Raw genomic sequence first — 19,856 nt, 5'->3', positions numbered from 1 at the left:
TCTTCATTTTTGTGATCTTTTGTGATATTTCTTGAGATGAGGAAAAAAAAGATTTGATAGGGAGAGCTCTGGCTTCGTGTGGCTGTAGCCTAAATGATGACAAAATATCCCTTTAATGGGGTCATATACTTTTGATTACAATTTGTTATATTTATAATACATTTTTTTCCCACTGATGTCAACTTATAATATTAGTAAGGGATTCTTATAATATTAGTAAGGGATTTTTTTCATGACCATGTTGTGAATAAGAAAGAGTAAAATATAAATTTTTCTACAACAACCACTTGCCACCCTCCCTATTATCTTTATTATATTAATAATATAGCATACACTGCCTTATCTTTTAAGACTTTATAGTTCAAGTCAGTTCCATCTTTCAAGAAAGAGACGGTGAGGTTGCCGCTTGATTTATACTCCCCCCCCCCCCCCCTTTGTTTGTACACATGCTAGATTTTTTACAAATGATTTTGTATGCTAAAACGTGTGCGTTATGAAGAATGATTTGACATCGTAAGCGTTTTCCCGCTCTGTGTGGAGTTTAAAGACGCTCCCTTAAGAATTACAGCTGCGTGGAGTCTCGAATAAAAGTGAAAGCAAATGTTTAGCATTGATGTTTCTCCGTTTACACAGCCAGAATCGATTCTGTACGGAATATCAAAGTGTTTCATAGGAACTAAGCCATGATTTTCGTGTAGCTGCTTCAAAGAAAGACGGTAGATTTTGTGAATCTGTAAAGGACGTTTCTTCCTCTAAAGGACGTTTATTTTTTATATTTTTTAATACGTTATTTTAAAAGCAAATGAATGTGGTTTGATTGGTGTTTGGTTTTGTGTGTGACAAAAACAGCATGTGCTTTTATACAGGATCCTGTAGATGAGGAGGCTGCATTAATTCATACATTAAGTAACATTCATCTAATAAAACAATTTTAAATATTCATTTTTATTGAATTAAATATTACATTTGCAATAGATTGATGATTTAGATTTATGCACAGCTGTGTTTTTCAAATAAATCTTAAAGGATCATCCAGTTATCATCCATCTCAGCTTAGCTGAGTCCTGGAGGGGTTTTCTGCTTTAATATCATTTTTAATATTATTTTTTAAGAATAATAATTTTAAGAGATGCCATGGATCTGAAATGTCTACCAATCAAAATAACCCAAATCAATACCATTTTTGATGTGAGTTATGACTTGATGAGAAGAAATGTTTTACACACTTTAGTGAACATGAGCTAGAGAAGGACAGTAAATTAACCTAAATAAATAATATTTAAAGTAATTTTCTTCTTTGTATAAGGCGGATTATTGACTCAGTGGCAGCTGTCAGTCTGGGGCTGAACACTTCTGCACGACTCAATACGAATGCCGTGACAGCGTATCACACTTAAAATCAGTAACAGTTCACAATTAAATCCTTTTCCTTTTCCTGTAACTCGATAAAATCCATTGCAATGAACGTCATCGGAGATGTTTAATTCACAATCATTCTGAGCATTTTTCCTGCTGGCGTTCACATCAATCCACAAGTCGTTCTTATAGGTTAGGCTATTTTCATTCAATTCGATGTAAAAACAAATTGGTTGCATAATGGTATCCACTCACGTTTAACTTTTTGTCTGGTTGTTATGGTCAGGAAAAAAAAAATCACATTACTATATGTTATAACCTATAATCTATAACCTGTTTTATACAGATGTTGCTATAAATTACATCTCACTTTTTCCAGACAATGTCAGAATACAAAGACAAAACAAAGACAGAATAAAATAACTTCAAAATAGCTGTAAAAAAAATCAAGTTTGAAATTATTTCCATTAAAAAATATTATTACCAGAATTCCAGTGTCTTACCTATAATTATTTTTTCTGCACAAATAAAAATCTTTAAAGGCATTTAGTGGTTTTTTTGCCTTTTGTAGAGCAGAGCGGCATTCCACCTGTCACTCAAGTGGCCACGCCCTTTAATTATGCAGAACTTTAAGGCTTAATATAATTTCAACTGATGAGTTAGAAAGAAAAAAAAATCAACCCCCTCACAGTTGTCTTGAAGGACAAAATTAGCTATACATACCAAAACCACTTTTTGTACCAGGCTGTAAACAAATGTTTTTGTCTGCTGTAAAGTTGTGTATTTAACATGGGGAGAAGGGTATTCCTGCACAACCCCAACCGGAGGCTGCAGTTTCAGGACCGCAACATTTGGATCGCAGCTTTAGGACCCTAGTTTTTTTGTGATAGCGCCACCTACCGTACTGGATCAACACTAATTAAAGGGGGGGGGGGGGGGGGGGGTGAAATGTTCGTTTTCACTCAATCTCCTGTTAATCTTGAGTACCTATAGAGTAGTAATGCATCCTTCATAACTCCAAAAAGTCTTTAGTTTTATTATATTTATAAGAGAAAGATAGTCTGTACAGATTTTTCCCGGAAAAGCACGAGCGGCTGGAGGCGTGACGTGTGGGCGGAGCTAAAGAATCACGAGCGCCAGTAGGCTTTTGCGTTGAGAGCGTCTGGGAGCTGTGACACCGTGAGGAAAAAAACATCATCCAAAACAAACCATGGCTAACAGTCAGATTCAGCGTTTATTTATGATCCAGAATCAGATCCCGAGGCTGAAATTTAACAAGAGCAACATCAGCAACGACGTCTCTATGTGGTATGTACTGAAACTGTATATATTTGCTTAGCGGTTTTGGAAAATGACTAAGTTCCACTTTATGTCGTCTTTTTTTTTTTTAAGCTGTGCTGAAAGTGCAGTTTGATGACAACATCACATGTTGTTTACTTGATATGCTTACACGCCGATAGCTAAGTTGACAACACAGAGATATTTGAAGCAGTTTTCCTCACCGCATGTGGTTCCAACACACGATCGTGACCCTTTTTCGTTGGGACTGCATTATCTTTAAGAAATAAACGATACGCAAATCCGGCATCAAACTGGGCATTGTTTGTAAAACAAGCATCTTCGAAATGCAGGGAACAAACACAAACACTTGCACAACTCCGTTGATGCTCTGTAAAAATAAACTCCATCCACTGGTCCCTTAATGCTGTTTCTCTTTTGGTAATCTGTGCAGGGTTGTCTTGCCCTGGCAACCAAAAACACACTTCTTTTGTGACATTTGGCGACGCTCTCGCTCTGATCAGTGAAGTCTGTTGTGCTCTCAGTGCTCTGCTATACGGGAGCGCGCGCTCTTCCGGCAGAAGTGCCTCAGGACCCATATAAGGAAATTCCGCTCCATCTAACGTCACACAGAGCCATACTCGAAAAAAACTTTCCGAAACTTGTGACAAACCGGAAGTAGTATTTTGGGAACAAAAATACTCCTTCAAACGTACAACTTAATTTTTGAAACTTTGTCCATGTTTAGCATGGGAATCCAACTCTTTAACAGTGTAAAAAACTCAGTATGCATGAAATAGCATTTCACCCCCCCCTTTAAAGATGGACGACGTGGACCGCAATCAGACGGTGAGTACCGATATTTAATTAAGTTTTATTTTATAATGTTTAAACGGTGCGAAGTTTACTTAGTGAGAACTGCTAACTATGAATTAATAATTAATTCCCACCAAATTAAGAATTTGTGAGCTAGTTTTATTAATTACTACGACGTTAATTCGTGGTCATGATTTCATAAATCCTTGTTGAGTTTTAATGACGAAGTATTATAAGTGAATCTAGCCTGCACATTAATTAAACTTATCAGATGACAAGAGCATGGTGGATGTAAGGTTTGTAAGATTTACCTGCAGCTTAATGTATTAGTGTGAATACTGGCTTGTTTTACCATATTTATGTATAAAATATCTTTCATAATTAAACTGCACTGACTGCCTTGCAGTATGTGTAAGCCTGTTGTTTTGACATTGTTTTGCAAAGATAAATGAGGCTTTTGGCAATTTTAATAGCTTGTTACCATGTGTTTCTGTCATGTTCTTCATGGCCAATAGGAAGTGATTTTATGGATTTGGTTAGGCTCATTGTAGAACAGATGAATAAAAAAGGCACTATGGATATTTTCATGTTTTCAAAATATTCTAACAAGTAGGCTCTCTCTATATATATACAGTACATACCAAAAGTTTGGACACACCTTCTCATTCAAAGAGTTTTCTTTATTTTCATGACTATGTAAATTGTAGAGTCACACTGAAGGCATCGAGGGCTATTTGAGCAAGAAGGAGAGTGATGGGGTGCTCCAGATGACCTGGCCTCCACAGTCACCGGACCTGAACCCAATCCAGATGGTTTAGGGGTAAGCTGGACCGCAGACAGAAGGCAAAAGGGCCAACAAGTGCTGAGCATCTCTCGGGGAACTCCTTCAAGACTGTTGGAAGACCATTTCAGGTGACTACCTCTTGAAGCTCATCAAGAGAAAGCCAAGAGTGTGAAAGCAGTAATCAAAGCAAAAGGTGGCTACTTTGAAGAACCTACAATATGACATATTTTCAGTTGTTTCACACTTTTTTGTTATGTATATAATTCCACATGTGTTAATTCATAGTTTTGATGCCTTCAGTGTGAATCTACAATTTTCATAGTATTGAAAATAAAGAAAACTCTTTGAATGAGAAGGTGTGGCCAAACTTTTGGTCTGTACTATATATATATATATATATATATATATATATATATATATATATATATTTTTTTTTTTTTTTCCAGTTGAATATGTTAAATAAATGTTTCTTATTTATCTCTCTCTGTCTCTCGCTCTCTCTTTCTCTAGAGTTGAAGCCTACAGTCATTCTATCCATGCAGCAACTGATGGAAAAGGGGTTCACTTTGGTGCTGTTGTGATGTTGTCGCAAAAATGACACACACACACACACACACACACACACACACACACACACACACACACACACACACACACACACACACATATATATATAAATATATATATATATATATATATATATATATATATATATATATATATATATATATATATATATACATTTTTTAATCATTCTTGTGTCTTGCCTTGCCTCTCAACAACTTTTAAAATATTGACTGTAATTTAGTGACTACATACGCTGATTCCAACTTTAACTTACCTGATAATGAGCTAATTCACCTTAAGGAGGTTAATCAATATACTGTATAATTCAAGAGACAAAGACTTTTAAGGTTCTTCATTTTTTTCAATTTTACAAAATTGATATTTCATTTATATTTTGTGTAAACTCATGTTTAAATTTAAAATTGTGACTCAAAGCACACTTAGTAATCAACCTCTGCTGCATTTTGAATCAAAAATCACATTTAAAAACAAATACTACAGAGATGAATATACTGATGCTATATACAAAGTAACGTGACTGCAAACTAAACCAACAGGGTAATAGAACTGCGGTCATTGCTATATCGTCCAGTACGGTAGGTGGCGCTGTCACTATAACTATAACTATAACTATAGCCTCCGGTTGTGCAGGAACATACATGGGAGGTCTATATATGTCTATGGGTCTGAGTCTCTAGCGGCCAGTCGATGAATTACATTTAAAGACACTTTTGTCAAGATAGTGACGGGGAGGTTCCCGCTTGATTTATACTCTGAATTTTTTTTTTTTTTTTTTTTTTTACACATGCAATATTTTATTATCATTTTTTTTTTATGATTTTGTTTGCTAAAACGTGTATGCTATGTTGTTTCGACATGACAAGCGTTTTCTCGCCGTGTGTGTAGTTTAAAGACGCTCCCTTCAGAATTATAACTGCGTGGAGTCTCTCGGCGCCATCAATTTTTCCGTGTCTCGAATAAAAGCGAGTTGATGTTTCTCCATTTAAACAGCCAGAATCGATTCTGTACGGAATATCAAAGTGTTTCATATGAACTTAGCCATGATTTTCGTGTAGCTGCTTCATAGAAAGACGGTGGATTTTGAGAATCTGTGTAAATAAGGTGAGTGCTGAATGCTTTACAGTTACTTCCGCTTTCAGATTTACTCTAAATGACGTTTAGTTTTATTTGTTTAATATTTTCTATTCAGACAGATGAAGGTGGTTTGATTGGTGTTCGGTGTTGTGTGTGGTTTATTTGATCATTTGTTAACACACGACTAACATTGTGTATCTGAACATGTGTATCTCATGATCTGTTTCTCTCAGGATCCGTTCAGCTGAATTATTGAGTTTGTTTGTCATTTCTATTCAGAGTCAGTGCTGGAGATCAGATTCTGTTTCATCATGGAGGACACACAAACATCCACAGATCAAGAGTTTTCTCCAGGATGCAGGTACTTTGAAGAAACACTGTATTAAATCACCTTCAATGATGAGAGATGGGTGTTTTGTGTCTGGAGGGATCAAATAGGTTTGGTGGCTCCACATGAATTTATATTCAGTAGGAAATGGCCCAAAATGGAAAGAGAAACTAATTATCACCCTCCACAGTCTCACAAAATCCTGGGGGACACTGGGAATGTAGAGGAAACACTGTAGGATTGGCTGTCTCAGAGTGTGTATGTGTGTGTGTGTGTGTGTGTGTGTGTGTGTGTGGATTTTGTGAAGGGGCAAGTGAAAGAGAATTGTACTTGCCTGACTGAACAAGGAACTTGATCAAAATTTTAATAACAAACAAAAACTAGGACAGCACCGAATCTTTGTCGAGAATGTTTCTGATTTTATAACATTTTATTTCAGTGTAAAATGTGTTTAATAACGAATAATGTATTGACAGTATCAAGGTCTAGCCCTCAAACCGTATTCACTTTATAGCCCTTAATCCTGTAATTGTGGACAAATGTGGGCACAGAGGACTCAGGTGTGATCCTATTTTTTATTTATTATAAATGTTATATCACTGTCTTCGATAAAGTTTTGTCTATCCATTTATGGTGCTTTTTTATATATTTTTTTTAATTTTTGAAATTATTTACCTCAAAAAGTACCATAGTTTCTATGTAAATTATGCTCTAATGTAGATCATTGTGTGTGTGTCTGTGTGAGTGTGTGTGTGTGTGAGAGAGAGAGAGAGAGAGAGAGAGAGAGAGAGAGAGAGAGAGGGTGATGAGCCAGGTGGATGATTGGATCATACCAAAAAACATGGTCAGACATTAGCCCAGCTCTGTCATAGGCTCATTGAATGCATTGTTTGTGTGTGTGTCTGTGTGTGTGTCTGTGTGAGTGTGTATGAATGTGTGTGTGTGTGTGTGTGAGAGAAAGAGAGAGAGAGAGAGAGAGGGTGATGAGCCAGGTGGATGATTGGATCATACCAAAAAACATGGTCAGACATTAGCCCAGCTCTGTCATAGGCTCATTGAATGCATTGTTTGTGTGTGTGTGTGTGTATGAGTGTGAGTTTTTGCCATGATGAAAATGTTGTACAGGATCAGCCCTTCATTTGTGTGTATGTTAGATATGCATTGTATTGGATCTATTAATTTATTTTTACAAAAAAACAAGAATGCTCTAAATTACAGTTTTTCCCATTCATTTCTATGGGTGCCCATTTTTGACCCAAATGCAAGATTAAGGAGTTTATTTTTTACCCACTTAACATTGTAGAATTGAGCCAAATAAATTTGTGTGTGTTCAGGAGGCAAACTTAGGAAAAGTAACCAAGTCTTGTACCGCTCAGATCAAGGGAAGTATTTTTTAAAAATAAATCAAAATTATTTTGCCCACATTTGTCCAGAATACGGTTTTAGGGTTAGTCAGTTGAGGCTCATGTAGTCTGTCTGACTCACGGAGAAATAAACACTATAAGAACAGCACACACATAGAAATAAACATGAACAATACTGATGTAGAAAATATATAAATATACTATTTAAAATATGCAACATCACACGACCAGTGATGTTTTCACGACTTTCAGCTCGACTGCAAATGTGATATTGATTTTATACATCTTCAGTTAAATAAACGAGTAATATTAACTGACTTACATTTTAGACACACGTGGGTCGTTTTTGCTCCATTTCGCTAACAGAAATAGTTCTAAGCAAAGCCACAGCAGAACAGTCGCACATCTCAGAGCAGCACACAAGTCTTTCGTTACTAAATGATTCATTTTCGAAAGAGTCAATGATTCAGTGAGGCATTTATAACGGTTACTTGCTTCATTTGTTGAACGAATCAGCCGTTTGAACGAATCGGTTGAATCAATGATTCACTCATTAAGGCCATCATTAAAAATATTTTGGTTTGCAGTAACAGTAAAGGGTAGGTAAATAATTGTTTTTTCAAGTTTCAATGTAAAAAAAAAAAAGTCCAATTTTGGTGATGGTGATGACGTAGGTATGAATTTAAACAAATTAGCATATCGTAACGTCACTGACTGGGTCTTCAACCCGTGCCTTCGGGCGCATCATTGCAAACCACATTTTGATGCAAGCTATATAGACCTCAAACTAATTGAAATCTTTGTCAAAAACATGTTTATTGCATGAATTTCAGGTGAGAAGAAAAAAATGAGGTAGTGTTATACTGTTTTACTTGCATCCACCGCTAGGTGTCAATGCAACCTACAAATGAGAGTTTACTTTGCTTATTTGGGTTGTCACTTTGAAAAAAACAATCCTGTTTGATTTGAGTGACAAGTATTCATTGAATCGATTGTAAAATCGATTTTGCGTGTCTAGATGCATTTTATACAGCAAATAACACCAAATATATGTAAATCCACGGACAACAGACAGGATGAATGTAAAGATTCAATATATTGGTAAAGACCAATATTTCTGATGATTTATTGGCGTGAAGTTACGTGCGCAATGACAAACAGGAGTGCAACATTCTCGAAAAACATTAAGCAGAGTGGACTGCCATAATGCAAAACATTTACTGCAGGCTTCAACATGGCTGTGTTTATGATTAGAAATGTCAACAACAACAAAACATCGCATACAGCGATTCTAGCCCGAATCTGTATCTGTGTGCATGAGACTGTCTGAATACCGGCAGAATTCACATTTCTGTTGTAGAAAGAGAAACACTGTGCAGAAGTATTATTTGCTGTTATGCGTGTGTGTCCAAAGCTGCAGTTGCTGTGTGACGTGTGTTAAAAAAAATAAAAAAACCTGGACGCGCTCCGAGAGAAGGTCGTTAAAATCAATTTCCTATTTTCGTTTTCGAAACTTGTGTTGGTTTGTCCAATCGATTCGTGCAATAGATTTTCGAAGTTTTAGACTAGACAGGGAAAGATCTGGGCACAGTTTTTCCAGAACTTCGTGCCAAGTTAAAGCGGTGTCGAGCTGTTTTAATGAATGTTTTAGATGTATTATGACTTTGAACAGTGACCGCGAACATTTAGTTTACTGCAGCCGCAGCCATTATTACCAAGCGTGAACCATTGACTCTGACAGTGAATGAGAGACTGAGACGAAGCGAACGCACAGGCCACAGGGTGACATCCGTGTAAACATAGATGACGTCACGGGTTTTTTTTTAAAGAAAGAACATAGTCTTCGTTTGTATGTAGGCCTAGGCAATTTATATATTTACAAAACTTACTAAAATATAATTAATTTTATTTTATTGATTTTATTGATTGGTGAACTCGTGTCTCGTACTAGATTGATGTACTCAGAGTTCCAAGGTCACACAGCACGCGAAACAACGATGGCAGCCCCTATGAATAATACTGCCTACGGATGCAGTGTTTATGCAAGTGACACACGTTGAAAAAACGATTTTAGGTTAATGTAACGTTGCAATAAAATAATCTTGTTACAATTCCTTGCGCTCAGAAAGTTTGGCTTAACTTGCCTGGAACTGTACAAAGTCGTTAGTAGTGGTATGAAATAGTGATTACGAGCTCAAAAACCTGCCTGGAACGCGCGCAGAATCAGAACTATAGCGACTGACTGGGATGAGGAAGAGGTGGCAAGAACCAACATGATGGCCCGCAGCCGTGTAATTTCGAGCCAGCCAGACGTGAGAGGGCAAATGAGGAATTGCCAAGAACTGATGTCCGTCAAAGCCTATGCATGGTCCGAGGAGAATGAGTGGAGAGTTGGTGAAGTGTCCTGGTGAGTTGCTATCATTTAGCATCGCAGCAATGAGCACTGGAGCTAGTCTACGAGCAGCAGTGCACAATAACGACACACACACACATATATATATAATATATAATATAATATATATATATATATATATATATATATATATATATATATATATATATATATATATATATATATATATATATATATATATATATTACTGTCATTGAGTAGCACCGAGTGAAAAAAAATCTACGTTTTCTTTATATCTAGTGGCAGTGATGATGACGTTAGTTCAGATAAGTACTGGTAACCTTTGTCATAGTGTCGCAGAACTGGTAAACTTTGTCTTTGTCATCTAGAAAAGAAGGCATCATGCTAGCTATATGGGCGTTTCTAAGCGTTTATCTCTTCCTCCGGTGAAAATGTTGTTGCAAACGCTGCCGCGTGTGTGTCACTGTGTTTGGCAGGTGCTTGTGTGGGTGCTGTCCCATGGAAACTGCGCTGAAAAGCTTGTGCTGTAGGCAAGTGATTGCGTTTGGGTCGCTGTTGGTCGATATCTCTCTATCTATATATTTAGTCTATCTATCTATGTATTTATCTGTTTATCTATAATCTGCGCTATCTGAATTCTCTCGTCTACTACTCGTCTCTCTAGTCACTCTCAATGCTCTCCAGGCGGACTTTGGTAAATTCTCTCCCCAACGTGACGTGATGCAATGCATTGTAGGGGAAAGGAGACCGCTGTAAGATAGTACCTACTTTTTCGCATTATATTCCGTTTTGTGATACCCAACAACATAAAATACAATAGATAACAGTTTAAATGTTTATTACCAACAAGTAAATTGCACAAATTCGTTAAAAAATTTACCTTGCAACACGGCCTTTAAGGATGGCCTAAGAAAGTGACTTGCCACCACTTACTGGTGGTTTAATTGCATATTTAAATGCATCATTGCATTTTTCCAACATTACATATTTATATGTCAAAAAAGTAAAACATTAATCTAATAACATTATTTATGCATTTGGACGGATGGAGTTTGTTGATACTGAATTCATTTGAATAGTAACAACCATATACTAACGTCATTTATTGATCACATGTAAGAATTAAACGTAAATGGAGACATGTACATTTTAGGAAAATATTGTCCTTCATAGAGTTAAAAAGTGTAACAGCAATCAATTTAAGCAAATATCAAAAGTATGCTGATTAAAGTAATACCTGATAGAGCACTTATGAGACTAATGCTTCAGAAGAGCCCTGTTCTCTGTGTGTGTGTATGTGTCTGTGTGTGTGTGTGTGTGTGTGTGTGTGTGCCAGTTCACCATACTTGGGGTCTTACCTAGGGGCCCCTGAACACCTTAATCTGCCTCATACAGTTATCAAAATGTATATTTTCTACAATATATGATAAATGTTTCATGTACATTGCTAAAAGATCTGATATTTTAATAATATATAGTGTTACACGGAGAGATGTATTTGTGAAAGCACTCAGTTCTATTTATAGTCTTTTGTAATAAAAAAATAGTGTAAATGAAATGATCCTGAAGTGATTGTTTAAATAATATATGAGTATGTACTTTGTTAAATATGGTAATTTAGAGGATTGACTTTAATCTTCTCTCTGTTATAGTTCGGTTGATCAGAAGAGATCAGAAGCAGAGTCCAGCTGTGTGTCTGTGAGGAGTGATGCGTCTATGATTCATCCAGAAAATTTTAAGAGTGGAGATACAAAGACTGTTCTCAGGTATGTTTTATATAGATATTATGGTAAAAGCAAATATTAAGCTCACCAAAATCTACATTGAGACGTTTTTAGTTTAAAAGATATTTGTTTCAGTTAGTGATGGCAAAATGAGGCTTCCTGAACCACTGAGACCTCGCAGCCCATTGCTTCACCAAAAGGTTCATTACTCGAAGCTTCATTCATTATTGCTCACTAGTGACACCTAGCTACTGTGCAAAGAAATAGCAGACCAATAAAAAAAAAAAAACTAAATCAATGACCTGAGCAGACATTTGTCCATTGCCTGGGTATCAAATAAAATATGTTTCTCTGTCTGTCTGAATTTACTTGTGCAGAGACAACTGTCACACACAGTTCATTCATTATTCATAAATTGTTTGGATAGTGACAGTAGGAACAACAAAAGTGAGACTGTGTTGAGTGTAGTTCTTATGGTGGAGGGAGTGTAATAACGCAAATTGCAACAGAAAAGTGTGGTTCAGAATTGTTTCTGGTGTGTTTTGTGCATTAAACTGTTATTAGTTTTAGTGCAGTGTTGTGCTTATGGGACTATGGATTTAGAGGAACAAACTGCAACACTGGGTGGGTGAAGGAAGGATCACACATTCTTTTTATTGAGGAACAGAATTGTATCAATATGTTGGGGCTAAGAAGATTCCTCCTTTTGGACAGAACCTCTCGAGCCTCTGAAAAGATCCTTTCACATGGAACAGAGGAATGTCAGTGTCAGTTGGTATAAATGAGGATACAGATGTTCATGTTGAGCCCAATATACTAGTGGATCCTCAGATCTTGTGAGATTCACTTTCGATAAATATTGATTTGATTGATAAAGATTGTTAGTAGTCTGTGCATGCTCGTGCAGTGCTCGATAATGCCTGAGCATGGAGGAGGTCTTATTGTTGTATGTCAGCTCCTTTAGGCACAGCAAGCATTTCACCTAGAAACATAAACGAATAGAGATGACATATAATACAGCCTTATAGTGAGTATTATTATTAGATCAGGAAAGTAAAACAATAATAATACACATACCTTATTGTGACCAACCATTTAAAAAACAGACAGGGGAGGATTTCCTCTTTCTTGCTGGCTCCATTACAAGGAAAAAGAAAGAGGTCACAAAAAGCAAAAACAATCCAAAAGGGCAATCCAAATCAAAAAAACCTAATTAATCTAATTAATGTAACAATACTATAATATAACTACTTTAATTAATAATAACAATATACTATAACTAATATAACCTGATATAATCTAATAATATACATCCCTAACACATATGACACAATAACGATGACGACACAACTATCTAACTCTAACTCTGACTCTCTGACTCTACTACAACTGATTCATCTACTCCTGACAACACCCACAAGGTGGCGTGAGATTCGAACCCCCTTTATCCGGAACCGACACTCAGACCGAACCGATGACGTGTCCACACAAACCGAGGCCTCGTTTGTCATTAGTCACGTGATTTCCATGTTAACAACACAAGCCTCGAATCGCGGCTTCATCTGGCACGCCCCTTTTTTCTCCACACAAGCTCCGACGCCTCGGTTCAAATGTCACATCACTAGTTTCAGTGTAAGATGTTATGTTATAAAATATTTATCTCACACAAAAATATGAAATGTTATTTTTAAATGAAAAAAATGTTTTGATTAAGATGTATATCATTAAATGCTGAAGTCCGGCTGCGCTTAACGGACACATGTTTGTACACCCCTGTTCCCATTAAACTCACATCATGTTTTATTAACAATTCTTGTTCATTTTAAACAACCTTTATAAATCATAATAATTTTATCTGAAGGTACAAAGTCAATCACAAAAAAAGTCTGTGTATTTGAGCTGACATATCTAATAGAGTCACGCATTGTATGATGCTCACAGACTCCAGTTTTTCAGCTTCAGACTATGATTCATTCAGTCGGAGGAGATAAAACACGTTTGATATTTTCAGCAGATTTTAAAACACATTGTTTTCATTCGTCACGTGTCTCCTAGCAACAATGCGCACATTTCTGTGTGAGTTTGTTGTGATTGGAAGGAATGTAAAGTCTGTTAGTGTGTGATCCTCAGTCGTGTTGTGTGTGTGATGTCCAGTTTACTCTGTGACTGTACACAGTCTGTAATCTTATGATGTCTGGTGTTTACAAATCTGTTCAGATTTTAAAAGTCATGTAGTGATTTCCAGCCTTTAGTTGTTTTTTCCTGGACAGATACGACGTTTCCTTCTTTGTACAGACAACATGCTGCTTTCATCTCTGGACATAAAATATAGGCTACGTTCACACTGCAGGGCTTAATGCTCAATTCCAATTTTTTTTTTTAAATCGATTTTTTTGCAAGGCCGTTCACATTTCCAATTAAATGCAACCTTTTGTGATCTCCTGTGTGAACATGAAATGACCCAGAAGTGACCCGCATGCACAGAAGAATACTCAACAGTCAACAATGTCAGTAGAGCACATTCACTAAAACCAGAATATATATATATATATATATATATATATATATATATATATATATATATATATATATATATATATATATATATATATATATATATATATATTAGGGGTATGCACATGCACGGATAGTCAAAGCTAACGTTAAACATGGATGTCAACAATAGTGTAGACAACAGCAGAGCTCTTTTAGCAATATTAAAGTAGAGCTGAAACAACGAATCGATTTAATCGATTAAAATCGATTATTAAAATAGTAATTAACTAATTTAGTTATCGATTCGTCGCTAAATAACTTTTATTTTCCATAAGCGGCTCATTTCGTGCATACTTCAAATCTGCGGTAACCAAAGTGTGGCAGTAATGAGCCACAGGAGGTTTTACTCAGCCAGTACAACAGGAGAAGTAGCAAATAGCCAATAGCTGGCCTCGTTTTATGTCACGTGCTTCCCGAACAGCATCTCTGCAGCATTCAGCGGGATGTGGGATAGTGATGGGAAGTTTGATTCTTTTCCGCGAACCGGTTCTTTCGGACGGTTCAATTCAATAAACCGGATGAAAAAAAACGGTTCAGCGGTTCTTTTACGCTCGACGTAATGACGTCATTGGCGATGACGTAATGGCATCACGTCTATCAAACATTCAAATATATAAAGTCAGTAATCATAACTTTAGTCAGTTAAAAACCTCATAATCATTAAGAGTTTACATTTGAATTTTGCAACAACACCCAAATAGAGTAACAGCAATAATGTGCATATGAGGATTTAAGTCTTGAAGATATAAAGTAAATAAATTAGGTGTCATCAGCGCAGAAACCATGATCCACTTACTAAACATAATCCATTGCGATGTATTTGTTATTAAATGAACTTAGGTTTAGCCAGATTGCCCTTCATCCAAGCCCTTGAAATACCCGCTCTCATAACATTAGCACAGAATCAGAATCAATCACCAAAAGAATCCCTTCAGTTCAGACATGCTGTGAGTCATTGGGCTTCGCGCTGAATCGCGCATGCGCAGTATCATCAGTTTATCGGTTTTCAATTGGGACGCGTCCGACAGAAACGATTCTCGGTTGAGTGTACTGGTGATCCGAAAACCGAAGCAACCGGTTCTTGACTCGAGAACGAGAACTGCTCCAGCAGTGGGCGTGTTCGTTCATTATCTGGCTCGGCTCGGTGTTCATCTTCAGTTCGGTCTTCACAGCAGTTCAGTCAGTGTACTGTTTGAGTAAATGAATTACTCCGGGATATTGGTTTATTCTGACTCAGAGGGAGTGTCAGCCACGTTAAAAAAGTTAACAGCTTAAGTCATTTGTGGATTAATGCTTATTGGAGACGTGAACCGTTTCAAACGATTCAGTTCGATTTGGTGAACTGGTTCAACCGGTTGACTAAGAAGAACCGGTTAAATTGAACGATTCATTCACGAATCGGCCATCACTAATGTGGGAGTACTTTACTTTGAGCCTTCAAAATGAAGAGTAACATGTAAACTCTGCACTACTGAACTGTTTAAGGGGCCGTTCACATATCGCGTCTTTTGCGTGCTCAAGTTCATTATTTCCAATGTAGGCGCGGGGTATGCGCGCTCATAATGGAAGCGACATGGTCGCGACACGCCTGTTTTTCCAGGCGCGTCCGCACCGCATCGAGTTAAAACATTTCAACTTTTCAGAGAGCCGCAAGCGATCCGCGGGTCATGTCACAAGAACTAACCAATCAGCTTCATCCTTTCCCGTAACAATGTTGAAAGCTCAGCCATGATGAAGGAACAGCTGTTCATAGCTGTATATGGATTGCCATTTTGAAAACGATTTTTTTGCACTTTTTTCGAAGGATTGTTTACAATTTCACAGCATAAGCTATAAAGCTGTTTCCCAGTAAATAATAAAATACAATGCACTGCAATTTTATTCGGTTTTATTCTTATTCTTCGTGAAAATATTTTCTGAAAGATTCCTTAAGCTTTGTTCGGGATGTTAAACCATGCCCTTAGGCAGGGGGGGTTCGGGTGGTTCGAACGAACCCCCCCTCACTGCCAAAGGTCCAGAATTTCAGTCGTTTTTTTTTTTTTTTCATGTGATTATTGTCATCATTGTTTTAATCAATGCTTATGAGATATATGGTTGCTGTTTCAAATAAATATGATTATTGTTGCTGGGAGTACGTGTACGTGTGTGTGCCACGCGTGCAGTTCAGAGAGAAGTCTCTCTCGAACTGAGAGTTCTTCTCGCAAAACACTTTTCAAAGCAACGGTGAAGAAGCATCGCCTCTGAATGATGGGGGGGGGGGGGGGTATTTTTATTAAAAGGTTTTCTATATTTTATCCACTCAATAGTCTACAATATAATAGCCATATACACGTAGCGTAATTATAATAATAAAACATAGTGGGAAATTCAGTGATATTGGCTGTGCAATATCGACTTTTGTGATTGGACAAGACCGGCAGACTGGAGCCAATGGAAATGCTTCTCCTTCCTTGCGCGTCTTATTCCTCTGAGAACTTCAAAGCAGACCGCTTGAGGTAAATTATCTGGAATGATTAATTGATTTACGATGCTTGCCAACTCTCATAAACTCTCATAAACAGGAATGAACAATGTTGAAAGATACATTAATTACCAAAATGTATATTCCTCCTCATATCGATCAATCAGTTTTTTTCAGTGCGCAAAGAGGTCAATAAAATTGCTGGAGAACAATTATGTCACATAACATTTACCTCAGGAAAGCCATTTAATTACCATATATGTAGCACGTTAATTGGCTAGAAAAAGTTATAGAGAATATTTAGCTAATTATGTGTAGGCCTACTATATTACATATTTATTATATTTTTACTTATATCATTAAATACAGTTGTTGTTATAATAATAAAATGCTATATATTTCATTTGATTTATATGTAACCTAAAAATTACTACCAGCTGATAGGACTGATTAGGTGAGTTTATTTTTGTCTTGAGAAAAATGAATGCCTATATCTTGTGTAGCCTACCTAATATTTATCCAAATGAGTCAATAATGATTCAAATCACAAGCACTGAACTGAAATCGTAAAATTTGTCAAGCACAAAAAACGTGGCTAACCAGAAATTGTACCATGTAAACAATATAACAATTAAACATGTTGTTACTAAACCTAGTTACTAAAATGTTCAGATTTTTTTTTTACACCAATCTATCTGAAGTTGGATGTACATGCATCTAATGAATGAAATTGGAGTGTGTAATCAATGACAAAGCTTCAAAAAAGGTGTTTTGACTGTTTTTATGTCAGGCGATACAACCAAATAGTGAGTATGGGGCGAAAAGAAATGATGAGAAAAAATATTATTAATATTTCAGTAAAGTTCATTAAATCTATTCTGTTGTTAGTGTGGTCTTTAAACTTATGAACAGTGTATGGACTGACAAAGGTGTTACATGAGGAAGCAATTTGACAACAATGCAGTAAATATTTTAGGTGCATCAAAAAGCGTGCTCGTTAAGATACCAGCAGATAAACTAATCCAGCACAAATTAGTGCATAAAACGTCACCAAAATGAAGTATTTGAACCTCATAATTAAATGCAAAAGGTGGAGAAAAACTGCAAAAAGGTCCACTTTTTGAAAAAAAGAACCCCCCCCCCCCCTTTCAATAGGCTGGCTACGAACCTGTAAACTACTTTAGGAGCTCTAAGGACCGCCATGGTGAAAACATCATTTGAAATCTCCTTGTGAAATTTGCTAGAGTATGGGTCAGTGTTTTGATTGCAGAAGAGTTCGACAAAGGATTACTAACACATAATAAAACAACTCCAGGTATATTTTTGATGAGGATATGACAATGCAAAATGGTTAAAATCTCTTAAAAAAATCTATGCTGAATGATGACAGATGACAGATTAATCGATTTTCGAAATAATCGTTAGTTGCAGCCCTATATTAAAGTTATTTTCCCAACGGAGCCAGCACAATTACAATCTTCTCGTTTTAAGAAGAAATTTTAAAAGAAGGAGGAGAGCAATGTTTTTGGCCATGGCATTTTGTGGAGCAGTGTAAGCAACTTCGGTACAGAGAAACGTGTGGGTGCGGAGTCGCAGCCAGGAGTGGTGGGATACTGATGTGAGTGGCTTCACTAATACAGAATTCATCAGTAACTTTCGAATGACCAGATCCACCTTCGATTATGTTTGTGAGCGCCTTCGATTAACTCTGTCACGGGAAGAGACATGTCTTTGCGGCGGCCCATAACAGTGCAGAAACGTGTTGGAGTTGGAGTGTATTAGCTAGCAACAGCTGCGTGCTATCGTACGATAGCTAACTTGTCCGCATCGTCCGCCATGGTTGTTGTTTATCTTCTCGTTCCCGCCTACTTCAACGCAGTAATTGGCGCAGTAATATCTTCACTTGTGAAAAATCCTCTCACCGGCCCCCGCTCCCTCTAGTGAAGATATTACTGCGCCAAGACGAAGTGCTTACAAGCACTTACCACGGCATTCCGCCACACAATATAGTTATCCATTTTACACGCTTAGAAAAGTGCAACGTTTTGTTTTGTGTTACCGTCCTAGGTCGAGTAACACTACGCGAGTAACTGTATTTAAATAGGGAAAACGTGGAGGTGTTTGGTAGCTTCTCTGCTTGGCCCATATTGAATGAATGGGTTAAGCTAGGTGCTTTCAAAGTATCACCGCGCGCCAAAGCGATTGAGTGCACGCACTGAGACGAGAGAGGTATGTATCAACTCGTCTTAGGTAAGGGAAAAACGTAGTTTAATATGAAAACACGGTGGAGTATCCCTTTAAATGAAAACGTTTTAGTGTCAAAAGGTCAAATGTCAAAGTTTTAGTTCGATGCATATAGCAAAGAATAGCTTGATGTTAAAAAGAGTTAAGTGCAGTAAGTTGCAGAAAACATCTCTTTGCCGTCTCGTCTTGCTGTCTAACTCACACCTGAAGCGTGCACCAAAGCAGCATCTTGCACAGTGTCTCTTCAGTTCTGCTGCACACATGCAAAGCGCGTGCATGCACACAGAGACGCGAGGACGTAAAAGTTACTTTATGAGGGGCTGTACAATCTATGATTCATTCTGGCACTCTCACACGTGTAAATTCTCCTTTCACATACATACATGTCTACTCTCTCTCTAACACACACACACACACACTCCTTTCACATATATACATGTCTACTCTCTCTCTCACACACACACACACACACACACACACACTCCTTTCACATACATGCATGTCTACTCTCTCTCACACACACACACACACTCCTTTCACATACATACATGTCTACTCTCTCTCTCTCACACACACACACACACACACTCCTTTCACATACATACATGTCTACTCTCTCTCACACACACACACACACACACACACACACACACACACACACACACACACACACACACACACACTCCTTTCACATACATACATGTCTACTCTCTCTCACACACACACACACACTCCTTTCACATACATACATGTCTACTCTCTCTCACACACACACACACACACACACACTCCTTTCACATACATACATGTCTACTCTCTCTCACACACACACACACACACACACACACTCCTTTCACATACATACATGTCTACTCTCTCTCTCACACACACACACACACACACACACAC

General features: G+C 37.2%; 1 protein-coding gene across 1 annotated transcript in view; it reads left to right on the top strand.

Moving 5' to 3' along the window:
* Positions 1–9,034: 9,034 nt before the first annotated feature.
* Positions 9,035–19,856, top strand: part of LOC127964893 (NACHT, LRR and PYD domains-containing protein 12-like) — a 97,135-nt gene continuing 86,313 nt past the window's right edge. Inside the window, exon 1 of the mRNA XM_052565378.1 lies at positions 9,035–9,995. Within this exon, the coding sequence (XP_052421338.1) occupies positions 9,862–9,995 (134 nt within the window). The 5' untranslated portion in view covers positions 9,035–9,861. The remainder of the gene's footprint in view (positions 9,996–19,856) is intronic.

Source organism: Carassius gibelio, chromosome B9, assembly GCF_023724105.1.
Source record: "Carassius gibelio isolate Cgi1373 ecotype wild population from Czech Republic chromosome B9, carGib1.2-hapl.c, whole genome shotgun sequence".
NCBI lineage: Eukaryota > Metazoa > Chordata > Actinopteri > Cypriniformes > Cyprinidae > Carassius > Carassius gibelio.
Note: the sequence above shows the minus strand (reverse complement) of the source record. Positions and strands in the feature narration are given on the sequence as shown.